The sequence below is a fragment of the Trichosurus vulpecula genome, chromosome 2, assembly GCF_011100635.1.
Source record: "Trichosurus vulpecula isolate mTriVul1 chromosome 2, mTriVul1.pri, whole genome shotgun sequence".
Taxonomy (NCBI): Eukaryota; Metazoa; Chordata; class Mammalia; order Diprotodontia; family Phalangeridae; genus Trichosurus; species Trichosurus vulpecula.
This window is the reverse complement of record NC_050574.1, coordinates 118,184,029-118,211,898: the sequence shown is the minus strand read 5'-3', so window position 1 is coordinate 118,211,898 and position 27,870 is coordinate 118,184,029. Positions and strand designations below refer to the sequence as shown.

General features: G+C 40.4%; 1 protein-coding gene and 1 pseudogene across 2 annotated transcripts; both read right to left on the bottom strand.

The window, feature by feature from the left end:
• LOC118836721 lies at positions 1-4,552 on the bottom strand (annotated as a pseudogene).
• CLNS1A (chloride nucleotide-sensitive channel 1A) lies at positions 2,233-27,870 on the bottom strand. Of its 2 annotated transcripts, none has more exons than XM_036746797.1 (7): positions 27,635-27,870; positions 16,181-16,317; positions 13,509-13,628; positions 12,280-12,387; positions 11,226-11,399; positions 6,614-6,703; positions 2,233-3,026 (listed from the first exon to the last, which is right to left on the bottom strand). In XM_036746797.1, the coding sequence occupies exons 1-6, from the start codon at positions 27,757-27,759 to the stop codon at positions 6,636-6,638; spliced, it is 732 nt and encodes a 243-aa protein (XP_036602692.1). In that variant the 5' UTR covers positions 27,760-27,870; the 3' UTR covers positions 2,233-3,026; positions 6,614-6,635. The 2 variants fall into 2 exon arrangements, with proteins under 2 accessions (XP_036602692.1, XP_036602691.1); XM_036746796.1 differs by having other exon boundaries at positions 2,233-3,070; positions 27,635-27,859.

The window sequence follows — 27,870 nt, the reverse complement described above, 5'->3', positions numbered from 1 at the left end:
CTAGATCCTTGAGGGATAGTACATCACTCAGATCCTGTGTCCAATGGCCTTGGCAGGAAGATTGCTTCTGAATTTGGCTTGAACCATTCCACTATTTCTATGAGCCCGAGTAACTTTTCCCCAGATAAGTCTTGCTCTGTTTGGTTTCCCACCATGAGTCACTGTGTTGTTTTTGGCTTTGTATACATAAGCATATCTCTTGCCCAAATAGAATTCAGTTTCATCCCGAGCATAGACTCCTTTAATTTTCAGAAGAGCTGTATGTTCCCTCTGGTTTCGTAGGCCTCGCTTGTAGCCAGCAAAAATGGCCTTGGACCAGTGTCTTCCAGATATTTTGCTGTTCTAGAAGCCCTGTTTCCACCAGGCCTCTCAGGCTCCAAGATGGAGGAAAAAGGAAGTACCCAGTAGATAGGTTCTTGCCCTAAGGCTTACAAACATGGCCAGTTTTCCCTCATGCTTATAAATCCTTCACTTGATCCTATCATTCCTTCCCAAGTTATCTTGCATCTTTCTTTTCCAATGCCAATTTGTGAGAAAAAGCAACTTATACCTGTTGCTTCTGTTTTCTTGTCTACTACTTACTTCAAAATCCCTTTCAGTCTCGTTTCTAACCCCACCACTCAATTCAAACTGCTCTCTCCAGTAACCTCTCTCCAAGGTTATTAATGAGCAATTGCCAACTCTAGTAGGAAGTTCTATTCTCAGTTCTCATCCTTCTTGACCCTTTTAGATTCTTTCCAGGTTTTCTTGTCACCATTCTCATCATACCTGTTGGAGCCATCTACCTACTAACAGTGGGTGTCCCCCAAAACTATCTTAAAGTCCTCTATTCTATATATTCTTTTGGGAATCTCATTAACTTCTCCTGGGTTCACTTGTCTCTACGCAAATCAATCACATATTAAGTACCTGTTATGTACCAAGTACCTATTATGTGAGAGGTGTCAAATTCAGACATAAATAGCAGTCCTTCTCCCTCACTTCCCATATCCAGTCATTGGCCAAAATCTTGTCAATTCTCCCTCCACAGCACCTCACATCTTGTTCTCATCTCTGTACTAAGAAGGCAACCAATCTAGGTCAAGATATTATCTCTTGCCTAGATTACTGCAAGAGCCTCCTATTTCAACTCCAAGTGCCCAGTTTCTCTCCTCTTCAAACCACTCTTGACATGGGGCTAAAATAATCTTCCTAAAACACAAATCACCTATTCAAAAATCTTCAGTTATTTCTAAATGCTTCTATGATAAAATACTAACTCTTCCCAATCTGGCTCCAGTCTATCTTTTCAGACTTATTGCATGCTACTACTACCTTTCAAGATCTCTATGTTCTGGCCTAAAGTGCCACTGAAGTAGGCACTCCACCTCATGCTGATGTCTTTCCACTTCTCTTCACCTTCAGAGAATCCCTAGTTCAGCACAGGAGCCACAGCAGGCACTTAATCAACGTTTGCTGGATTGGACTGAATAATGTAAATGAAGACACACAAAAAGGCAACAATTCAGACTTTAGAGGGCAGATGATGAAATACTTTCCCTTATGTGGAGATAGGAAACAGGCCACTGATAGTGACAGGGAACAACACTAACAGAAGTTCTATTTTTTTTGTTGTAACTGTTTTTCTTTGTTGTGAGAGGTCTGGGGGTGGGGAAAGGCACACTGGACAAGTAACAAAATCACAGGCATTTGGTCAATTTGTGTTGCTTTTCTTCTTAATTCATAGTTACAAAGAATCTGTTGGGGGCTCTGTTGGGAAGTAATGGAAGTGACAGTGATGTGAGAAAACCAAAGGAAAACAATAGTTGGCTAAGTATTTTAGTATTTATGTACTTGTGGAATGAGAGAAATCTAGTAACATTTGATGGACTGGTAAATATTCTGGATTTCCTCAGAGTATTGGAGTGTCAAAATTATTTTAAATTCTTAATCTTTAATCATAAATTGACACCCACTTGTCAGTGGGAACTTGTGATAATGGATGACTGTTATTTGACAGTCTCTCCTACTTTAAGGGGGAGATGTGAAAATCTCTTCAAACACGGCTCTAGTATATTTTTTAAGACAAGTGGTTAGAGGTGCAAGCAAACAAAGCTCAAAATTGAGAATTTCCACTGTTTCTTTGTAGGGTTGTATTACAAAAGGATATATATCAGATATATACTGTCAATTAAATAAAACACTACATATAGCAAAAAGTTAAAAAAAACAGTATGAAGAGACACCACAGAGTAACATATAAAACCTAATTTTATTTATTTAGCTGTAACAAAGACAAAAGGATTCTCATCTTCAGTATTTTAAGGAACTCATCCCAGACTCTCTAAATCTTCAGAGGAATCTAGAATAGCTTTTGAGGCCAATTTGTCACAACAGACTGGAATTAAAAAATCCATTTTTCAGACTAAAGTGAACTGCAAAAATAGCAAAAGCTTGTCAGAAGCTCCCAGCTTATGTTAACGGAGGTCGGTGGGACATGGTAAAAGAGTTAATTAGGCTACTCACAGAAGTAGGAATAAGCTAATCAGGCTTTGATATTCCCTATGGGTAGTTACCTGATTGATCCAGAATACAAAAGAGCAGAGACAAGCCTCTGAGACTTCTCAATCTCCTCTTCTCAAGGAGTCAGTGCTGCTATACACATGTGGACACACGCGTGGATGTGTACATACATATACGTGTGTGTGGATATACATACATGCGTATATGGCATATTCCTGGTTGCACATCCTCCCACATCCTATTCTTTTCCATAACCCTGCACCATGTGGGCCTCCTGTCTTACGGAAGATGAATACTGTGAGAGGAGGGCTTATAGGCCTAGATGACTGCCACTGGGCATGGGATTCTTGAGTCAATAAGCTACAAATATCCTCTTGGGTGAATTCAGCCACTTGTGTTAATAAAGACTGTAAGCTTCTGCTGGTGGTGATCCATATGGCCTCAGTATAAGTCTGTCTGAAGAAAGAACTGGTTTAGGTCGTTTTTGCAGAAGGGAAAAAGATGTTTCTTCTCCTGCCTCTCCACTGTGGAAAGATAGAAAATTCCCTCCTTCAGTAATATGTGGAATCTGAAAAAGAAGTCAGTGGTTTTTAAAACAGCTAATTTATAGTATCTTTTAGTGAGAAAAATCAGTGTTGGCATGGCCATTTTAAACACAAAGTGATTCCTTGTTTATTTTAATAACATGTTTTAAAAATAACCACTTAAAAGTTTTGCGCAATTCTGGGAATTTTCAATGTCAGTCACCAATTTTAAAATGTTCAGTTTTTACTAACACAATGTCTCCTGTTCTCTGCTATGAAGAAAATAGAAAAGTAGATAATTTTCTCGTTAGGAAGCTGTGTGATGATATAATTACTTTGTCATTACATGGTCTCTAACCAGATTCTAACCAGGAACATCTCACCTAGGTAACGAGCAGGCTATGTTCTGTGATCCTGGCAAATGAAGGTTAGAGATCACAGTACTCTCAAAGTTCTTTTCTTATTTTCTGCATGAAGAAAGAAATCTAATGAGATCTAAAAATGTGCTTCCCTGACAAGAAAACATGACTCAGTGGGTATAATTGTAGGAGTTTCATCTGAATGCTATAAAGTCTGACTAGAAATAAGAAAACAATAAATAGCTATATGAAATCTTGTTTCAAGTGAGAGTTCAAAGCTGATCTAAGAACAATACAGAAGACCTGGGTGTAGAGGCTGGATGATGATCCACCTCCAGAACAAAGGCTAGGAGGAAGAGGAGTGGAGAAGTGGGGGACTAGATATCTCAAAAGGAGTGAATTAAGGGGGGGGGAGGGATTGATTGATTATGGGAGGAGGAGAAACAGGGGGCAGAACTTTAGGGTTCACTTATTCTAAAACTCCTTCTATGACATCTGAGACAAATGGGCATGCTGCCTCCAATGATGGACAACTTACTACCTCTTGAGATGGTCCATTCCTCTTTTGGACAGTTCTAATTGTGAGTTCAAGGATAAATTTCCCCCAAAAGTCATGAAATTAATGTCAACAATCAGAAGCATTTATTTATCAGTCAGTGGTCAGAAAACTGGGAGATAAACTTAATTGCAGGTAAATGCAGAGTAATGCACCTAGGGAAACAGTCTAAAACTACTCCAATTACTCAATGAATCTATGATCTTGGTATAGAGAGATGCCCTGTATTTACAACATCACAGTTCCTTTAAGCTCAGGTCCTATATTTAGTGCTAGGAAGATGAAAAAACAAAACAACCACCCCACCCCCACAGTCCTTATCCCTAAGGAATCAATAAATAGACTAAGGGGATATGACATATTTAAGGATTTAGGTTCTTCTTATCCATAAATCCTCTACAGGATGGTCACCCAATGTGGACCACTTGTGATGTTGTGGGGAGACAAAGGAACCCATGAATTATTCATCTCTTCCTTGCTCTCATTAGATGACTAGCCCACTTCCTTTTTAGGTCATACATCTGGTGATAAACTTTACACAGCTGTTTCTGTACAATTCTTCATTGATAGTATGTTGCAACCCACTTAAACTTACCCTGTACCTTCTCCATTGCCCTGTGGGTGATCTAAACTTTTAATTCTTCAGAAATTGTGGTATTCCAAGACTCTTAGGCACTGAGGATAACTGGAAGAATACTGATGTTAATAAGATGGTCCTTTGTTTCAGGGAAAAGCATGGGCTTGTTAAAAACACTGTGCAATTTCCCAAAGGCAATCCAGCCTGTTTTCTTCCTCCTATTCAATTCTGGGCCCACCTCTTTCTTATCTGCAGTATCTGTCCAAGAGGTATGTCCTAAAGGACCAATTCTCTGGGATATCCATCCAAATAATTGTGATCTTAAGATGTACAGAGGCACAGTGACTTGATCTGTTGAGGTTCTGGTACCTCTCTACTCTCCCCTAGTCAGATTACATCTGGAACACTAGGGATCATCGGTTCAACCTACCATATTTAGGACGGACATTAATAAGCTGAAGTGTCCAGGGAAAGGCAAGCAGGTTGCTGGACGGCCTCTAATTCAAGCCCAGGGATGTTTAGTGTGAAGGACTTAGAGAGGACATGACAGCTGTTCTGAGGTATCTAAAGGACTGTCATGTAGAAGTGGGATCAGTCTTGCTCTGCTTGGTTCTAGAGACTAATAGCACTAGGAGCAACACAACCAAAAAGTACACTAGAAATTTAATGCTGACAGAAGGAAAAACGTCTTAAAGGGAGAGCAGAGGCTGCCTAGAGGGTTAATGAGTATCCCTCCATGGAAATCTTCAGAGACAGTTGGTGTGATGTAGAAGGGCTTTTCACTCAGACAGGGGGAGGGCTAGATAGGATTCTCTTCCAAGACTGACATTTTGTGACAATCAATGTAATCAGAGCACCATAAACAAGCAAACCAGCATTTATTAAGTACCTCTTGTGTACTGGGCACTCTGCTAGGGCTTGGGAATGAAGACAAAAAATTCAGCAGTACCTCTCCCTCAAATCAATTACATTCTTTTGGAGAGACAACATGCACTTAAATGAGTGGCTGAGACAAACACAGATAACACATGTTTTTCCAGTTTATTAACACAGCTGACATTGCATAGATTTGCAAAGTACCTTTCTCACAATAACCCTGGGATTGTTACAAGTATTATTTTCCCCAATCAGTAGATGAGGAAATAGGCTCTGAGAGATAAAGTGACTTGCTTACAATAAGTGTCCAAGGCAGGAATTTGAACCCAGGTTTCCAGATTCTAAGTCCAATAATTTTCTTTCACTATATTATTTTGTGGACCTGGGTTCTCATTATGCCAAACTCTGGCAATTTCTACAGCGATCTAGAAAGGACATGAATGAGAGCCTGTCAAAAGACCCTGAGAGTCACCCATTCTTCTAAGAATCCCCTTAGAGATTTAGGACCGTATCCAGAAGACAAATTTTGTGGCCATAACAATTCAAAAAAACTTTTTTCATTAAGGTACCAAAGGGTTGTGGATTGTATTGTAGAATATTGATGGAATACCCATACTGATGAAATCACAAATATTTAAAACATTCAAGTATTACTCACTGTCAATCTCCAGAATTTCTAATCTATTTTGACCACTGCCCTTCCTTGTATAATTAAGGAGGGTTCTATGTCCTAAGAAACCCTCCTAGGAGCCAGGGAGTCTGCTATTCATGGTCCACTAACAATGTCCTCAGGATGCAGATGGGTTCAATACATCCATCAAGCATTCCTTTATGTCAGACAGGAGCGGGTACTAGCCCCACTCTTCCTGATGTAACCAATCATGTTGTCCTCACCCCTAGCATGCTGTCTACCCGTAACTAATTGAATTGTCTTTCCAACCTACCCAACTGTGTACTTCCCAAAACTGCATTAGGGCCAGCGAACCCCACCTCTGGGTCTTTTGGTCGCTGACCCAATTTATTGGTTAGTGCTAGCCTACTGCTAGCTAACTAATAAATCGATAATGTTCTCTGCATACAGAAGATGCCTAATGTTTGCTGAATAAATGATGTACAAATGAGTATCTTAACCAGATCATGAAAAGTAAAATTTAACGTTTCATATTATTAATGAAGCTTCATATTCAAGGCCAAGTAAGAAAACAAACCCCTCACTCACCTAATCTCAGCATGAGTAATCTTCAATGATCCACATCTGCATCCTCAAACTGTCCAGCGACAGTTGGTGCGGTGTCTATCTCCATCCCATCTTGGAGAGAAAGCAGAAAGCCAAGAGTAAGACAAAACTATTTCAAACTGTTTAGTGAATATTTAGAAAAAGGAAGCAGTGTTCACAAAATGCCACTGTGGCCACATCAAAAACAGATTAAGAAAGACTAATCTTATTTCTTTTACTGACAGGGTTACTATACTGGTAGGTCAAAGGAATGCCATAGATATAGTTTAACTAAATTTAGCAAATATTTGGCAAAGTATCTCATACTATTCTTGTGAGAAAGATGTGGAATATACCAGTGGTCTCAAAAGTGGGGTGCATGATGATATACTAAGGCAGAAGGAAATATAACTATAATTTATATTTATCTAAAAATAAGCTTTATCCATATTTAATATACACAGTGAAAATGGCACCCTCATTTGGATGGTACTTTATCACAGTAGTATGTGAAGTCTCCAACGAGCAGAGTGGGAATTACATAATTGGAGGGAGAACGACAGTGGCACTTTCATCCTGTATTTCAATGCACTACAGTTTACATGGGCCCAATTAAGTGGAATCACAAATATTTTCTCTGACCCTTTAAAATGTCTATTTTTTATAAAATGCATAATATTTAGCACGGTGGTAACAAGTAAGCAATTTAAAAATGAATTTGCATCTATTGGGAGAGTATTTGTTCAACTTTTTTTTACTGGAGTAAATAAAACCCCTTTTAAGTAAAATCAAAAAAATTTAGAGATTACTGGACAGTTATACAATTAGATGGATTAAGAAATGGTTGAATAGTTGGATTCAAAGAGTGGTTAGTTATTAACTTGTTAGGTAATCCAGGTTTCTAGTGGAGTGCTTAGCCTTGAGCTGTTTAACATTTTTATCAGTAACATAACGGTATCTGCATCGTAGGTAGGAAGAGGGTATACTTATGAATCTGAACGTGACATAAAGGGATAGCTAACTCGGTAGTGGACAGAGCAGGGATCCAAAAAGAGAGAGCACTGGGCTAAAATGAAGCAGATGGAATGCAGTAAGGCTAAGTGTACAATTTTACATGTAGGTCCAAAAAATTAACTCCACAAGATGGAAATTGCAGAGCTAAGTCAGCAGTCTGTCTGAAGAAGATGTAAAGAGGGGTGGGGAGTCTTTGCAGACTGCCAGCAGTGTTATGTGTCAGCTGTAGCTTCACTGAGAGTGACACAGCAGTGCATCGAGGGGGAACGCTGTGTTTAGTTCTGGAAGAATGATGCTACGGTAGGGATTGTACAGAGAAAGGCAGCTAGGATGGTGAAAGATCAGAATCCATATTTATTCTGTAAAGATCAGCTGCAAAAGCAAAAATGTTTAACCTGAAGAAAACTCAGGGACACACTGAATAAATGTCTATAAATGTCTTCAAAATATCTTCAGGGTTGTCATGTGGAAGAGGGAGGGAACTTGTTCTGTCTGACCATAGAGGAAAGAACCAGAAACAAGAGCTGGAAACGGCAATTTAAGCTGGCTGTCAGATAATGATTTCTTAACAATTAGAAATATCTAAAAGAAGGATGAGCTGTTTTAGGAGTGGTGAGTTTCTCCATCACTGGAGGTCTTCAAGCAGAGGCTGGATGACCAATTGTCAACTATGTATCACGGAAAGTCCTTTTCAGATATGGTTGTGGCTGTATGGCTGCCCTTCTAACTTTAAAATTCTGTGAATTGTGAATACTTTTGTTCAGAGTAAGTTACATTATGACAGAAAAAGAGCTGGCATCCTCTGATGGCAAGAAGCTGGAAATGATTTAAAATAGAACATCTACAGGCATATGAAAAAATGCTCTGGATCACTACTGATTAGAGAAATGCAAATCAAAACAACTCTTAGGTACCACATCTCTCCTGTCAGATTGGCTAAAATAACAAAACAAGAAAATGATAAATGCTGGAGAGGATGTGGGAAAATTGGAACATTGTTACATTGCTCATGGAGTTGTGAGCTGATCCAGCCATTCTGGAGAGCAACTTGGAACTATGCCCAAAGGGCTATACAAATGTTCATACCCTTTGACCCAGCAATACCACTTCTAGGGTTATATCCCAAAGACATCACACAAGCGGGAAAAGGACCCATATGTACAAAAATATTTATAGCGGCTCTTTTTGTGGTAGCAAAGAATTGGAAATCAAGGGGATGCCCATCAATTGGGTAATGGCTGAACAAGCGCATCAGAACCAGGAGAACATTATACACACCCACAGACACAGGGATTCTGTGACGACTAACCCTGATAGACTTTGCTCCTCTCAAGACAACTCCAAAGGACTCAGGATGGAGAGTGCTATCTACATCCAGAGAAAGAACTATGGAGTCTGAATGCAGATTGAGGCACACTTTATGCTTGCCTTTTTTTCTTCCCCTTTTTTTTTCTCTTTTGTTTTTTGTTTTTGCTTTGGTGGGTTTTTTTGGTTCTGTTTCCTTTCTCATAATTCATTCCATTGGTCATAATTCTTCTTCACAATTTGACTAGTGTGTTATACGTAGAAGATATATCAGATTCCATGCCATCTGGGGGGGAGGGGAGAAAACTTGGAACTCAAAATTATGTAGAACTCAGTGTTGTAAATTAAAAATAAAAAATCTAATAAAAAAAAAAAAGTGAGCCAAAGGATGACCCCTTTAATTAGACCACCTATTGTGGTCCAATTTGTGAGCTCCAGAGTGAAATGGGTTTAAGGTTTGGTGAGGAGGAGAGAGGGGGCGCGGGGAGAGAGACAGAGTCACGTCATTCTGTAACTTATACAATTAACTCTGAAAATGGGAGAGAATTTCTAGGTAATAACCACCTAGGCATATAAACATGGAATGAAAGATCATTACAGGAACAGAATTGTATTCTGAAGCCCCATTTCCCCCCCCCCATTCAAATCCTTTTTCAAAAGCTAAGGTGCAGTAACACTTACCTTTCCCCCCTAGAGGGGAAATTCAAGTTTAGATAAAAGACTGTTTAAAAATGAAGTGTGGAGTGCTACAAGGGTCTAATCTTTTCCCACTATGATCCCACTCATGCTCTCTTTTGTGATTTCCCCCTATCCACTGGTGCCTTCCCTGCTGCCTCTACGTACGATGTTTCCTCCAGTTTTAAAATGCTCTCAACCTGACCATTCTTCTCTCATCCTCAGTCATACTCCTTAGGAAATGATAGACATGAGGTGCTCCCATTTTCCCTTCTCCCACTCTACCTTCTGACTCATCATTCAACTGAAACTGACCCTTGCCAAAGTGACCTGTGATCTCTGAATTATACATTTCCCTGGTCTTCTCTCCACCTCTATTCCTGCTGACCTCTCTGCAGCTTTGGAAGCTGCTGATCATGCGCTTGTTCTTCAAGCTTTTGGGACACTGTTCTCTGGTTCTCCTCCTACCTGTCTGACCACTCCTCCTAAGTCTCCTTTGCTGCTTCTTCATCCAGGTCATGCTCACAAATCATGGGTGCCCTCAAGGCTCTGTCCTGGCTTTTCTCTCCATTCCTTTATTCTCTATCTGCTCCCCTCTTCTGCTCCCTTGGATTTAATGACTGTCTCTATGCAAATAATTCCCAGAGTTATATATCCTTCCCTAGTTTCTCTCCTGAGTTCCAGTCCCTCATCACCAACTGTTTGGACATCTAGAACTCAATGTCCCTCATGAACATATCCAAAACAGAATTCATTATCATTTCCTCTAAAGCTTCCCCCATTCCAAACTTTCCCATTACTGTCAAGGATACTACCTATCCTCTCAGACCCAAAGGTTTACATCCTGAGACTGACCCTTACCCCACAAACCCACTGTTTCACAACCTCTCCCGGCTGTCCTCTTCTCTCCACTCAAACGGCTGCCACCCTAGCTTAGGCCCGCACTACCTCTCACCTAGCTTCCTCAAAGGTGTCCTAGAATAGTTCCTCACCACTCCTAAGTTCTTCCTAGGCTCTTCCTAGGCTTCCTAGAGTCCTACAAGGCTCAGCTGAAATCCCACTTTTTCCAGGAGGCTTTTTCTGATTCCCTGGCTACTAGTGCCTTCCTCCAGAAGATTAATTCCTGCCTGCTCAGAATTCTTGCCCAGAAATGAATTAGCAGAATTTAATGTCAATTTTGCAATGTCTTAAGTGTCTAGCAGTCAGCAAACCCTGCTCTCCCAATCTCTACCAGTTTCAGCATTAGAATTATACAACTTTCACTCCCTATGAGCAACCACCATACTTTGGTCAAAGTTTTTAAACTGTCAGCTTTGTGGAAAGCATCCAAAAGGACTTAGGTGGCATGTACCAGAAGCAGAGTGGTACAACGGATACTGAATTTGGAGTCCCAAGGCCTGGATTCAAATCCCCACCGAAGAGTGATTTACTACCTATGTGACCTTCGGCAGGTCAATTTCTCTTCAGTGGGCCTCAGTTTACTCATCCCTAAGACGAGGAGACTGGACTAGCTGGCCTTCTAAGGCCCCTGCCAGTTCTAAAACTAGAAACCCATGAAGAAAAGACTGAATATCTGATGTTATTGTTCAGGCCTAATATAAAAGTTCTGGAAAAGACTCACCTTCATAATCCCTAATTGAGTCTTCTGTCCTTACTCCAGCCATGTTATATTGGCTGCTCACAGACTGAGCAAGCATTCCTTCCAATCGCTCCAGAGTAGCTTGTCCTTCTGCAGTTAAATGAGACAATCCTTCTTCGTAGGTGTAAAATGTAGGAATATCCCCCTGTCCTTGTTCTGAATGTACAAATTTTTAAAAAACCAAATGAGATAACAAAGTACTTTGCAAATCTTAGAGCATTATGCAAATGCTAGCTATTATTACTTCAAGTTATGGCATAACACTTAGAAAAAAAAATCCATGTTAACATGTTGCTGCTTAAAAGAAAATACAATTAAATTCTGGCTCCAGAACTCAAAACTCAAGCAGGAGGGCAGTGGAGAAATAAATCCAACAGGCATACACCCCAGTATGCAGTAATCCTTCCCAAAAGGACCAAAAGCTTTAGAGGGTGAAGAATGCTATATGAACAAAGGAAAATGCTTTATACAAGAAGTAAGTAAATGTTTAGCCATGAGAGGCAAAATCCCAGAAGAGGGGTTTGTGTCAGATATGACACAGTATGTAAAGGAAAGGAAACATTAACATACATACAAGTAAATTATGTGTGTGCACACAAGACCAATTGGGACCAGGACAGTTCTTTCAGGATACTGACTGTCCTAGGTCAGCGAACAACATCTCATAGTCAGGGTCTATCCTACAGAAATGACAAAGAAGAGTTTTTTGAAAAGTGGAAATGATCCGTTAAAGTGGGTAAAAAACAGGACTCAGTCTTAGGAGAATAAGACATCATCCCAGGTTCCTTTTTCATGCCTTGTTTTTATTCTACTGATACCTTTTTCTCACATGCTGTGGCCTAAGTATGTGATATTTTGCATGTGTTTGCTTATTCAAAAGATAAAAGGAATAAACTGTGACATTCATCTTTCTATATGTAGACAAATAAAACAAATACCAACACTGTACCACATAACACACATACCCATAAAGGATTATAAACCTCTGCCACAACAGATAGGTTGAATCAAAACTGAAGCACAACATTTCACTAACCGTGTGCTTCCACATCATATTCTTCTCCATCATAATCATCTGAATCTTCATCCTCAGGATCTGGATGTAAAGCTTGACATTCACACATTGCAGCAAACAACGCTTCCACTGAACAATAAATAAATAAACCATCTTTTCTTCAGTCAACAAGAAAAATGAGCCTAATGAGATTATGATGAATACAGACTATATGAATACAGATTTAGGGCTGGAAGGGACCTCAGAATTCATCTCCCCTCATCTTACAAATAAGTTGTGGGACTGGAAAGGCTGTGAATTGGCCCAATTGCTCTTGAAACAATTGAGTATTACGTAAGAAAAGTTACTAAACTGTTCATACCTTCTGATTCAGTCCTCCTCCTACTGGATGGCTATTACCTGCTCTAACGCCCTGACCCACAAAAAAGTCAGTGACAGAAAAGAAAGATCCAATGTACAGGACAAAATACTATCCTACAAAATATTCACAGCAATATTCTTTTGGGTAAAGCGAAATGCTACAAACAAAATGTGTGCCCAGTGATTTAATACATGGCTGACAAAACCGTGGTATGTAAACATGTAATGGAATGCTACTGTGCCGTGGGAAAATGATGAACTGTAATGAACAATCTGTCCTGAAACACATCAGGAAACAAACCTTCCTCCCCTCAAAGGAAAGGGAGGATTATGGATGTGGAATGTGGTATATACACTGTTAGACTAACGCTAGACTGCTCAATCATTAGCTTTTTTCCTTTGTTACAAGGAAGGATTCAACGAGTACACAATAAAGAACTGAGTACGGAATAACTAAAGGCAACATAAAACTTTTTTTTAATAGAACATTGGGGAAAAATGACCAGAACTATGTACTTCTCTGATATGCTGGACAATTGGTAATTAAATGTATTTTCTGAAAACAAATATCCCTCAGTGTTCACTGACCACAGGATTCAGAACTTTTAAGATTTTAAAAATCATTTAGCACAACCCTCTTACCTCTTCATCTGACAGATGACTAGCTCAAGGTCACATGGGAAGTAAAAGTGACAGAGCCAAAAATCCAACCCCAGGTCTTCTGACTCCTAATCTAGCATTTCCTCTCCGCCCCGCCTCCCCCAAATACCCCACTGCTCCAACCTTGTATTACTGTATTATCAAAGATACTGAAATTGAGAATAAACACTCACGTAGGCTATAAGCTTTTACTCAATGAAAGAAAAACCAGTGAACAGGAGAATACTCACATGCTGACTTGTCACTCGGTACAAATCTGAACTCAGCAATTGGTTCAATATCTTCATCACTGTCCTCATCTTCTTCCCCTTCTGCCACTGGAGTTTCTTTTAGTTCTTTTGGTTCTTCCTCTAAGGGTAATGGGGAGGGGAGAGAGAGAGATTTTTTTACATTATACCATCTTGTTTTTAACTGGACTACTGAAACTATACCAAAGGAAATTTAAGGAGATGTCTAAATATTATAAATCTACTTTTATTAAATCAACTATGAAGCATTTTGGGGTCAAAATGTAAAAACTGCACTGAAAACCACTTAGCAACAGCTTTATGTTGCCTTTTGTTCGTAATATGTTCTACTACCTTTCTTAATGGACACAAAGTTAGTCATTGCTTCAACAGCTAGCATGTGGTCAATAAACACGGTATGATGCAGGTGAACTGTGGGACAGAGGGCTGATGAGAATTAATGGAAAGAGGCCCATGAAGAATCATGGGAAAGGTAAATATGCCAAAAGGAGGCTGACTAATTTCTCAAAAAGACTGGAATATAACAAGCTAATCAGAAAGCCTACAGAAATAACACCATTAGAGAAGCAAAGTCAGTACTGCTACTTCCCAATAATATACTACAAATAAAATTAAAATCTACTTATTTTTGCCTCAAGAAATAAATCATAATTACCTCAGCTTCTAAAAAGGGCTTTTTAAAAAGATTGTACATCTAGACTAATAACACACGTTTAAGGTTGAATACAACTCCAAGTTCCTATTCAAGAGGTCAGAGAAAATTTATGCAGCACTTTCAGGTATTAGGCACGGAGAAGGGAGGGGAAAAGATATAACAAAGTATTTCAAAATGCTATTTTAAGTTATTCATCCAATCTGGATGAAAAGCAATAGGGTCTACATGGTCAATCTTAGCAATTCACAAAGGGAGAGATGACTTTTATTTAAAGAGTCAGAAATGTTGAGGGAAGGTAGAAATCAAGTAATGTTTTAAACAAAGGTATAAATCTTTTACCAACTGAACACAGAAAACGGCAGCAGTGTCAAGACTCACAACGTAGGAAGAGGATGCTCGCTGCTAGATTCAGGGAATAAAGTTGTTAATGAATTCTAACCTGGCAACCCAACACATTTCTACCTCTATAAGCTGGAAAGTTTTCTTCTGAAATCACTGCTCTAGAGAATAGTTTTTGTAAAATTTTGTTTCCCAGCAAATACTGAAAAAAATTCAAGATTATTTTATACACACACACACACATACACACACGCCCTACACCACAGCCAAATTCAGTGTTCTCTGACTATGCCCTGCACTTCCCATACTCCCCATCCTGTACGGAAGTATTATAAGCATCAGCGACCATCATTCTGCCATTCTATCCAAATGAAATGCTCTTGTCTCCCAATCATCTTTCAATGTCCAGTTCCAAAGCCACCTCCTTAGCTGTCTTCCTTCATCCTTCAGGCCAAAAACAATCTCTCGCCTCTGAACTTCTATTATCATGTTTTTCACTCTCTTACAGCGCCCACAACATACTATCTTCTAGGAGCTATAAGGGTCCTTCTCAGCCCTACTATTCTAAGCTTACACAATTACTTGTACATATATTTCTCTTATGTCCTATAACAGACAAAACTAGAGATTATTTTATTGCTATTTGAATCCCAATAGCTTCTAAAGCATTCTGTCTTACACAGTACAGATGTTACATTTACTGAATGAACACTAACATCAAATCAAATGCAATATACAACTCTCTTCAATCAAAACACAGCTGAAGAATGAAATGGAATTTTGGTTTTGTGCCTAAGGTCCTACACTTGAGTAGTTAACAGTCATATTTTTTCATTCGGTGCCTCTAATCTTTGGAGGATCTACAACAGTCAAAATTTAAGAACCCATAACAAAAAATAAATTACTTTGGTGCTATGAATGAATTTAAAATAATCATTTAGAAATCCAGGAGAAATTAAATGAATTCAATTTTAAAATGGCAACTGAAGAAACAAGAGACATCCATATGGACATTGTCAAATACTTCCTCTATAGAAACTGGAGGGAAAATTGATTTAATAGGCATAATCATTGTTGAATTAATCCTAACCCCAATAAAAATTCTTCCTTAATCACCTGGAAAAGAAAGGGCTGTGACCTAAATCTTTAAGTATGCGTAATCAGCACTTCTAACAAAAGTAGGGCAAAGCTGAACAAAAGAGACAAAGAGTCATTCTATAATTAAAGAATTCTAAGTGGTAAGTGCCCAGAAAACAAGGGGCAGGGAAAGACAAGGAATGTAACAATCACCCTTCTTAAATAATGTGCTAAAATGTAAAATTCCCATTCCACATGATGAAATAGAATTCAAGCCCCTGACAAAGAACTCCAAAGGGACTTCCAACTTCTGTTGTATAGATGTTCAACTAAATGGAAAAGAGTATTAAAAATAAGTGGGGCAACCAACTATTAATTCAAAAGTCTTAAAAATGTTGATTTTTTTGCACTGAGGATTTCAACGCAATTTCATTTGAAGGAGATCTGATCTAAGTTCTTTGTCCTAAAATCCAAATTAAGAGCCTTCAAAGGAATGCTACCATCTCTCAATAACATTAGATTATCTTTCATAACATAATTTTGCTGAGAAAGGGGGATAAGATTAAGGAAGTCATACTCTTACCTCCAAATCGAGCATTCACCATAACATACAAGTGCTCTTGTGGATAGGCATTTAGGTCCCTGGAGACAGCATGTAAACTAATGGTGGGATAGTCCAGCGAAAATCCTATTCCAGAGCCATCTAACCAGGACAGGCGGCTGAAAAATATAGTTAAGCAAGTTAGTTATAGAACTTGTACTAATTTAACATATCAAAGTTTATTAAAATGTTATGTTTTCATGTAAATATCACACATATGCCTTCAAAACAATTACTTAAAAATGAAATTTGGCAGCAGGTATATAATTATTTCGGGTCTGCTTTTCTTTGAAACCTATTCCTTTTCCCAGTTTTGTTTCTGACAGAAGTTAAAACACGAAATTCTACATTTCTAAGTCATATTGATGCTAGTATTTGCATAGTAAGAGCAAGGTTCAGAGTATTTTTTTGTGATTTTTATCACTGAATAATGCTTCAATTTCACCATTCTTTTTTCTCACAACCAGATCCTTGTCATTCCTTTCCCCATTCCCCAAGAAGGGTGTGATAAAGACCAGTTTAGCTAAATAGACCTGGGAGGAAAAAAATTTTTTTTTAATAATATGACTATATTATTAATATAAAGTAATTTCTGTTGGCAAACTACAAATAAGAAGTCTAGTTTAATGTATCATATTAAGAATCTGCCCTGGGATAAGAACAAAAACATTTAACAAAAACTGCTGGGAAAACTGGAAAATAGTATGGCAGAAACTAGGCACAGACCAACATCTTACACCCAAAAACCAAGTCAAATTGGGTACATGATTTAGATAAAAAAGCTGATACTATAAGCAAACTAGGAAAGCAAGGAAGTTCACCCGTCAGATCCCTGGAGAAGGGAAGACCAAACAAGAGATAGAGAACATTATGAAATGCAAAATGGATGATTCTAATTACATTAAATTGAAAAATTTTTGCACAAAGCCAATGCAACCAAGATTAGAAGGGAAGTAGAATGCTAGGAAACAATTTTTACAACAAATGTCTCTGATAAAGGCCTCGTTTCTAAAAAATATAGAGAACGGAGTTGAATTTATAGGAATACAAGTCACTCCCCAATTGATAAAAGGTCGAAGGATGTAAACAGGCAGTTTTTCAGAGGAAGAAATTAAAGCTATCTATAGTCATATAAAAAAGTGCTCTAAATCACTATTGATTAGAAAAAATGCACATCAAAACAACTCTGACGTACCACATCACACCTATCAGATTGGCTAATGTGACAAAACAGGAAAATGATAAATGTTGGAGATGTGGGAAAATTAGAATACTAATGCATTGTTGGTGGAGCTGTGAACTGATCCACCCATTCTGGAGAGCAATCTGGAACTATGCCCAAAGGGTTATAAAACTGTGCATATACCCTTGACCCAGTAATACCACTTTTAGGGCTGTATCTCAAAGAGATCATAAAAATGGGAAAGGATCCACATGTACAAAAATATTTGTAGCATCTCTTTTTGTGGTGGCTGAGAATTGGAAATGTACATTGGGATGTACATCAATTGGACAAGTTGTGGTATATGAATATAATGGAATACTATTGTGCTATAGAAACAATGAGCAGGGAGACCTCAGAAAAACCTGGAAAGACTTCTATGAAGGATGCTGAGTGAAGGGAGCAGAACCAGGAGAATACTGCACACATTAACAGCCACACTGTGCAATAAATGACTTTGATAACTCTTCTCAGCAATTCAAGGATCCAAGACAGTTCTAAAAGACTCAAGACGAAAAATGCTCTCCACATCCAAAGAACCCTGGAGTCTGAATGCAGATGAAAGCATATTATTTGCTCTTCTTTTCTTCTGTTGTTTTGTTTTGTTTCTGCCATTAGTTCTAATTCTTTTCTGCATCATGGCTAATGTGAAAATATGTTTAATATGAATGTATAAGTAGAGTCTATATCAGATTCCACACCATCCTGGGGAGGGGGGAGGAGAGGGGGAGAAAATTTAAAACTCAAAATCCTATGGAAGTGAATGTTGAAAACTAAAAATAAATTAATTATTTTTAAAAATCTGCCTCAATACCATTTGCAAATGAACAGCTCATTTTAAGACTGAATCATAAAAATATTTCTATCTTTTTTTCCCTCAAGACACTACCAGTATGTTTATTTTTAATATACAGACAGTTCTCAGTTTACATAAATTCTCATCACACAAATTCGACTTCCTGCCAGGCAGTGGCTGGGCTTAGCTCTGGCTCCTCACAAGAGGTGGCAGCAGCAGCACAGGTGAAGCTCCCTGCAAGGGTGCCACTCTGTGGAGGAGGTGGGGCCACACCCCCAGGAGACGGGGAGTTCTGGGCAATGGTCCACTTACATTATGCATGAATTAGCTACGTAAAAACATCACGCTAGAGAGAATTCACATTTATATAGGCACATGTCAGTTCATAACAAGGTTTCCTCATGACAATCCTGAGGTGCACTGTGGAAGCGCTCTCTCTTTATCTCTTCTCTCTACCATGTGCATTGTAAGTGGAGAAACTGAGATTTAAAAAGATTAAATTGCTTGGGTACAGTACTTCAATAAGAAGGAACAAACCTTAGACTTGGAACCAGGTTTTTTAGCTTCTCCTTCAGCGTTCTTTCTACCACACCTGGCTAAGTGTGCTGCAGATTAGACACCACACATTCCACCAGTGGTGAGCAACCTAAGGTGTGTTAGGAATGAATCATGAACCAATGAGGCCCAGGGGCACATTATTCCTATCACTACTCCCCTCCATCAGCACCTTTTAGCACTGCCACTGAGATACCACAGAAGGAAATGGTCAAAAGCCTGAGATACAGAACTAGAGCTCAGGAGATGTTTTGGGCCAAATAAAGGTCTGAAGATGAAAGCAACCCCTTGGAGGCGCTAGGAGAAGCTGAAGCTGCAGGCCCAAGAGTAGCTGGGACATTTAAGGACAAGACTGGACAAAGAGAGAGAAAAGAAAAAAGGATTGAATAAGTCTTGGGATATGTTTGTATTAAGAAAGTTTAGAAGAGGCAAGCCATTAAGAGAGTACCAACAGTCTGAAAAGGAGAAAGACTAGACCATGTTAGGCAAGGCAGTCTTAGAAGGACACAGTTGAAAAGGAATTAAACAGTAGATGGAAGCAACAGAAAGGAAGTAGGCAGGAATGAAATATATCAGAAAAGAGGTTCGGGGGAAGCAAGGAGATGGAGAAACAAGTAGATAGCCGAGTAGATAGCGTAGGGCATGCATATGGTGTAGGGGTGGGTACAATCCGAGGACAGTTGCAGCCAAAAAATTCAACACCCTCTGACTAACCTGGCAATGGGCTTCTCCTGAGATAGCATTCAGACAACAAAGTCCACTCCTGTGCCAGTAGAGGAAATTTTTCCACCTTGGTAGAATATGCCAAGGCTTGTGCTCTACTAGTTTAGCTTTTGCAAACCCAGGGCTCATCTCACATTATGATGAGGCCAGAAAGGACGATTTTATTGGAGGCAAAGAATACTACAGTGTCACGCCGCTGCCCTCATCAGAAAAGCACCTATTCACAGTTAATGAAAAACATGCTCAATCAAACTTTGTTCTACAGCTATAGGGGGAAACTCCAGATGAGAAAGGGCTCAGTTCCATCTAGGTGATATATGAAGCTAAAGCAGAGAAACCTCAAAAGCTCAACTGCAATTATTTTACTAGAACAATATGCCAACAGATCTGTTGACCTCACCGATTTGGAAGTTCCCTCCAAAGATGCCAATCACAACTCATCTTTACCTGCCCATCTTTCGTCCATGTCCTCTCATAAATTCACTACAGCAAGTCCACCCAATGTCCTGGATGCCTTCCTCACTTTCTCCTGACATCATGAGGGTACAAGTGGGATACTCTAGCTGTCCACCTGTTATCCTCTGCTCTCACCACATGACCAGAGACCAACTATGCCAGCAAAATAACTGGCAAAAAGGTAGCCAAGGATTAAAGTGGAGTAATTGGAGGGATATTCAGTGCTCATGCCTGGGCCAAATGCATGGACATAAGCTCCCTGAGAAGGCAAGGGGTATAGTAGTAAATGGGAGTGATGCGAAAGGTATTCAATTTTAACAAATGGAAAGGGGGCCCTCCGAAGGTACTGAGTTACCCATTACAAGGACTCTTTAAACAGACACTGATGAGCACTGTGGGCAGGATCCATGATGTGGGCAGGGGGTTGGATCAGATTAGCTTTTGGTAGCCTTCCCTTCCCTCCAAACCCCCCACCTAAGATGATGATGTTGATGACAGTAATGATAGAGAACTATAACCTTATCTATTTGGATCCAGCTAACTGGCAACCTCGTCTATCAGACAGACAATAACTTGAAACAAGGGAGCAAAAAGCCTGGGCAGCTGAAACAAATGTCACCATGTACACTCACCAAAGCTCATGAACCACTCATTTTATGAACAAAGCTAACAGACAGTGTCTGTTCTCCAAGTCCACAGTAGATTAACAGTGGCACCTTGAGCATAATGAGATGAGATGCACACTGACAGAATCCAGAGAACCACAGGCACTGATCTAAAAACAAGAAGGCATGAGAACTCAAAGACTTTAATACACTATCCCATAGCCCGATACACTTTTAGGCCTGAAGAAATAACTATATACCATAATGCAACCATAATACAACATCACAGACCATAACATAACAACTAATGCTTACATGAAGATAATCATCAGGAGAATGTTATTTGGGAAAAGTTTCTGTGTTTCATGGAATGAAACAGAGACTGTCTGGAAAACTTGACTTTCCACAACACATAACCCACGCTTTTTGTAAAGCCACAGCAGTATAGCAATAATCAGATTTTGCATCATGCGCTCCCTTACCATCCACTTTCTTCTGTATACGAAAAACTGGTTTTAATAAATTCTCAGAGAACTGCAATAACCATCAATCCCCTATTCTAACTACATTCTTTTAAAACAAATAAATTTACTTCTTCCCACCTCAAAAATTCTCTGGCTGTGTTATAGTACAATGAACAAAATACCAAATATGGGTTGTCAAGAGAATTTCAAACATCCAAGACCACAAAATTTTCTCTGTTATAAATGCCAGCCCAGTGGTGGACAAAATGTTACCACAGAGTGTCCATCAAATTCTGTCCTTATTTTTAAAAGCCACATATTTGCAGCTCTGAGGCTTCTCCCTTACTGCTGACAGAGGATATACAATACCACCACAAAACATTTCATAGAAGGCCTTCATATTCATTTTTGCAAGTAATTTAAAATGAACAACATATATTATAGGATGGAAATATTTAATGTCATTAAGATAAATATATAAGCAATTAACACTAGTCATTTCCCATACCATCTCCAAATTGAACCATCCTTTCTTTAAAGGACTGAAGCAAACACATCCAAACAGAGACAGTGTCTGTCAACTCTCAGTCCTAGTGGTCCCCCATTTCTCTGATCTAAGGCAGCAAAGAATTTCCATTAGTTCTTCTCTGGGACTCTCATTAGTTCCTCCATTACTCAGAGTTCAACTTCTTTTTAGTTATTTTTTCATTTGCACTGTAACTGTCATTGTGTAAAGTGCTCTCGTACACGCTTTCCTACGTTTCGCTGGATTCCTCCTATCTGCTATTTATGAATCACATTTCATTTATATTTACATGCCAGAGTTTTTCAGCTATTCTGCATTGATGAGCACCCACTTTGCAGTTTTTTGCTACTACAAAGACTGCTACTAGAAATATTTGATATATATTGCACCTCCGCTTATGTCTTTGACAGATTGGCGGGGAGGGGTGGCAGCGCAACATGACCATTAGTAGAGCAGCAGAGTCAAAAGGTAAGGAGAGTTTGGTCACATTTCTTTCAGAATTCCAAACTGAAATCCAGAGGAGCTGGAGCATTTCACAATTCTACCAGTGAAGCATCAGTGAGCATGCTTTTCCACAGCCCCTCCAACCACGACTGTACCACCTTTTGTCATCTTTACCAATTTGCTTGAATGAAAGTAAATTGTGAGATAGAAATTAAGTTTTTTTTCATGCCAATCAATCAACCAAAAAGTATCTACTATGCGTCAGCTGGGGATACAAGTGTAAAGAATTAAACGACTCTTACTTATAAAGAACTTATATTCTAATATGTGAGGAAATTATATGTAAATATACAACAAATACAAATATACGCAAAGTAAATATAAGGTGGCTTGGGAGGGAGGCCATTAGCAGAGAATTAGTCAATCAATAAGCATTTATTAAGCTCAAAGACTTAATACAGAAAATGTTGCTTGAGCTATGTCTTAAAGGAAGCAAAGAACAATGAGGGAAAGGTAAGGAGGAAGAGCTCTGCAGACATGTGGGAGAGCTAATATAAAGAACTCAGAGATAGGAGAATATGAGGGCAATAATGTTGAATTGGCCTAGAAATACGAATTACAACCAGACTATGAAGCTTTTTAAAAAAGATAATATTTTATTTTCTCCCTCAATTACATGTTAAAACAATTTTTAACATTCATTTTTTTTAAGTTTTGAAATGTAAATGCTATCCCTCTTTTCCTTCCCTTTTCCTCTTCCCTGAGACGGGAAACAGTTATACATGTGCAATTATATAAGACATTTCCATATCGGTCATTTTGTAAAAGGAAATGCGAACAAAAAAAAGAAAGTGGAAAACAGTATGTTTAATCTGTATTACAAAAGGCTTTATGATCTAAATAGAGCTGATATTTTTTCCTAGAGGCAATAGGAAGCCGTGGGAGTTGATTAAATCTCGGACAGACATAGAGACAGGCGAGAAAGGTGACAAGGGCTTGCCCTAAAGTGGCAGCTCTGGAAGTGGACTAGGGGTCATCAAATACAAACCATGCTGCGGAGGTAGAAAAGGCAAGATTAGTCAAATGACTACGAGGGGTGAAGGAGTGAGAGGAGTTAAGGATCATGACAAGATCACAAACCTGAGACACTAAGGATGTTGATGCCTTTGACAGAAGTGGAGAAGCGTGGAAGGGAGGAGGGTTTAATATTGGACACGCTGAGTCTGAGATGTCTTTGGATCATCCAACGCGGAAGCACATCGCGTCTGTTTCCTACCATTAGTGATTTTGAGCGTGTTCTCATGTGGTCAATCAGTTGGCAAATCTTCTTTTGCAGACAGTTCATTTCCTTTGACCCTTGGAAAATGGCTATTGGTCTACTGTATTTATGTCCATGAGCACTCTATTCTGAACACCAAAATATCTGATGCAACTGTTTTCCCACTCTACCTGCTCACTTCTGTCTTCACTGATTTTTTTCAAGCAAAAGTTTTTATATTTTATGTTGACAAAACTGGCTATATTCTCTTTTTGATTGCTATCCTTTATTCAAGAACTATTTCCCTAGATTCTTCTAATATGACAGAACAGGCCAGGAAGCAGAACTCCTCAAATCAAATTTTGGCGTGGCAGAGCCAACAAAACGTCAGGAGACATTTTCTCCAGGCTGAGACTACTTAGGAGGTGAGGAAGAGAGTTTAGTAGCGGACAGAGACCAGGAGCGCAGCGGGAGTACCAGCCGGTGCTCGCACCAACAGCAGCAGCAGCTTCAGGAGCTCTTGGTCCAAAACTGGTAAGAGAATCGGACAACTGGTCAGAAGGAGATGACAGGGGAGCCTCTGCTGGCGCTGGGTGCAGCTAGCACTGATCGGCACCACTATTAGCCATAACCAGTTCTGGGTTCCAGTTTCAGAGTGGAGAGGAGTGCTTGTGGTGGGGCACAAGGGAGCAGGGGCTCTGGTCACAGTTAGGGCCAACAGGAGCATTAGTACTTGTGGCTTCAGGGGAACAGGAAACCTTCCTCCATAAAGATCACAGCACAGACCAGAAAGGCAGGGACATACCTCTTCCATTATAACACCACCTTGGAAGCACTAAAAAAATTGCAGTCTCCAGAACTAGGTTCAAAAATAGAAGCATAAAAAAGCCTGAAGCTTGGCACAGTACCTCTCTACCCCCAGGGGAGCAGAGCCCAACTTTAACATAAAATTCAAATTGAAGAAATAGGCTGGGAAAATGAGCAAACAACACAACAACAAAAGTACTTGACCATAAAAAGCTGCCATGTGGCAGGGAAGACCAAGACATACACTCAGAAGACAACAATGTGAAAACAGCTATAAGCAAAGCTGCAAGGAAAAATGCTAATTGGACCCAAGGCCAGCAAGAATTCTTGGAAGAGTTAAAGAAAGTAATTGAGGAAAAACTGGGAAAAGAAATGAAAGTGATATAAAAAATTATGAAGAAAATTAATAGCTTGGTAAAAAAAGAAAAAAGGACAAAAAATACTGAAGAAAACAACACTTTAAAAAATCAGAACTGGCCTAATGGTGAAAGAGGCACAAAAATTCAATGAAGAAAAGAACTCCTTAAAAAGTAGAATTGGCCAAACGGAAAAGGAGGTAGAAAAACTCAGTGAAGAAAACAATTCCTTAACAATTAGAATTGGGCAAGTGGAAGCTAATGACTCCATGAGACTTCAAGAAACAATAAAACAAAGTCAAAAGAGTGAAAAAATAGAAGAAAATGTGAGCTATCCCACTGGAAAAACTACTGACCTCAGAAATAGAATGAAAAGAGATAATTTAAGATTTACTGGACTAGTTGAAAGCCATGAACAAAAAGAGCCTAGACATCATATTTTAAGAAATTATCAAGGAAAACTGTCCCGATATTCTAGAACCAGGGGGTAAAATAGAATCCACCAATCACCTCCTGAAAGAGATCCCCAAATGAAAACCTCCAGGAATCACTGCCAAAAATTCCAGAGCTACCGGGTTAAGTGGAAAGTACTGCAAGAAGCTGGAAGGAAACAATTATCATGGAGCCACAGTTAGAATCACACAAGATTTAGCAGCTTCCATGTTAAAGAAACAGAGGGTTCACTTGGTGATCTCCTCAGCGCCTATGGTTTCAATCATCTCTATCCAGATGACTCTCAGATCTATTTGTCCAGGGCTAACCTCTCTGCAGACCTCTGGGCTCCCATCTCCAACTGGAGGTCCAGCAGACACATTAAATTTAACATGTCCAAAACTAAACTCCTAATCTTTCCCTCATGCCCTCATAGAGCTTAACATCTACTCTAAAGATAAGGCACATGCACAGGTAAACTATATCATAAAATACACATGGGAATTGCACAAGCATAAAAACAGTACTATATGGAAGGAAGTTATTCTTGACTGGGAGACTCAAAGATGACTTCATGAAGAAAGTAGAATTTTGAGTTGGTCTGAAAAGATGGGCAGAAAATCTAAAGGTGAAGAGGAGAGAAGATATTTCAGGCACAGAGAACATTATAAAGGCTGGAAAATAGAGCTGTAGTGTAGCAGGATAAGGTTGGAAAGACAGGGTGGTGCCAGATTTTAAGAACCTTGAAAGACAGGCAAGAGAATGAACTTTGGCAGAAAGGTGGAAGGAAGGATGGGAGAAATCAGAGTAAGTCAATCAATAAACATTTATTAATCACCCACTACGTGCCACGCATTGTGGTAGTACATGGGATACAAATATGAAAAACAGTCCCTGCCCTAAAGCAGCCTACAAGTCTAAAGAAGGAAGACAACATATATGAGAAAGCTGGAGGGGAGACGGGGAGGGGATAATGGAGAAGTCCAAAGGAGTACAGTCAGGTGGAAAATGATGAGATGACTGGTCTGGGCACCTTCCTTAAATGGAGGAGGGGGAGGGGGGAAAGAGTAGAAGTTGGGAGATGTATCTGGAGTAATGCTTATTAAGGTTAAAGGTTTTAAAAGGATGTTTACTGGTTGAAACTCCTATTACAGCAATGTGTTCTGAATGGCACACTTCAGAGGCAGCTAGATGGCACAGTGCACAGTGCACTGGACCTGAAGTCAAAAAAACCTGAGTTCAAAATTAGTTTTAACCATTTAATAGCTACATGTCACTTAACTTCTGTCCACCTCAGTTTCTTACTAGATTGTCTACTTCTCAAGGGCCATTCTTTCTATCCCCAGCACTTAGCACAGTGCCTGGCACTTGGTAGGTGCTTCGTTTAATAAATGCTTACTAATTAGGAGGAAAATTTTCACTAGCACATTTAAGGGGAAAGGCACTCAAAACAACATCATAAGGAATGGTTGAAGGGCCTGGGGATGGTTGGCTTCACAAGAAATCTTCTGTGAGGCACTATCTCTGCCTTTAGAATGTAGGCTTCCTAAGGACAGGGCTATTTCACCTTTGTTTGAACGTCCAGCACATAAATGAACTGCTCAATAAATGCATGCGGACTCGCTGATCCACAGGACCACAATCTTCAACTACACGAAGGACTATCCCCTAGAAACGGCTTTAGATCACGTGTTTTGGCTTGGTTGCGTAACTACTGGTAACTGTATTTCAATATAATTGGTTTCCTTTGCAGTCCTACGCAAAGAAAACTCCATTCCCAACCCTTCCCACCTTGTTAGTCGACTCTGGGTGTCTGTCCCTCGCTAGGTTCTGGTTTCCTCAAAATCTCAAGGTTTTGAACCGAGGGAATTTTACTTTTTGAGCTGGCAGGATTTCTCCTACCTTCTCCAAATAGTTTTCCCCAGTCCCCATGCGGCAAGGGCATCCCTCCGGGATTACTACGAATTGACCCCGTGGATGGTTTGTTTGTGAGCAGTTGTTAGGTCGCTGTCCGCTCCCTTAGATTGTAAGCTCCCGGCAGGCAGCGCCCCGCACACATCGAGCCCTTACTAACGACTTTATTTTTACGAATTTATAAACATCGCTCCGAGAAGAGGCCCACGGGCTTCCCCAGCCTGCCTGCCTGCCAAAGGGATGCGCGGCCCACACTGTTCGAGGCCTCTTTCTGCTTGGCCCCGGGGGCACCAGGAGGGGCAAACTAAGTTCCAAACGACGGGCTTCCTAACGGATCCGTACTACGTTGGAATGAGAGGCCTCGACAGGCAGTGAGTCTATCGGTCGGTCAACAAACCTTCATTCCCCATCTACTACGTGCCGGGCACTGTGCCAAGCGCTGGGGAAACAAAGGAACGCTCAAGTCGGGCCCCGCTCTCGAGGAGCTCGGTCTAACCGGGCAGAGGGCATGCACGTCAGGTGCAAACACGCGAGGTGGACTGGGGGTCATCTACAGCGCGAGGTGCGCGTCACTCCCCCCCCCCCCCCGCACCACCAGCACGGCGGCTGTACGCCTCGGGCCGTGAGCCGCTGTACGGCTTGGGGAGACGCTCCCCAAAGAACCCAGAGCGCGGTCCCAACGGCCCCCGGACGGCCGCGAGGAAGCTCCGCCGCCGGACACCCGCACACGCGCGCATGCGTGCGTCCCGTCTCCTCCTCCTCCCCTGCCTCCCCCGCCTCCCCGGCAGCAAGAGCGCGCCCACGCACGGGGCGGGAGTTAGGGGGGAGCGCTTAGGTGCGCCGCGCCCGCGCTCATCCCCTGAAGCCGGCGCTACTACCTCTCGGCGATGTAGAGGGTGCCGGTGCCCAGGCCCTTGCCGTCCAGCACCGCTTCGGTGTCGGGCTGCTGCTGCCGAAGCCCGTCTTCTGGGCTGGGCGGAGGGAAGCTCTTCAGGAAACTCATCCCGTCGGCGGTGGCGGTGGCGGTGGCGGTGGCAGTGGCCGCCAGCGGACAAGGGAGGGGGGGCTGGACCGGAGGCGAAGGCAACACGCTCGCCCCGAACCCGGAAGGAAA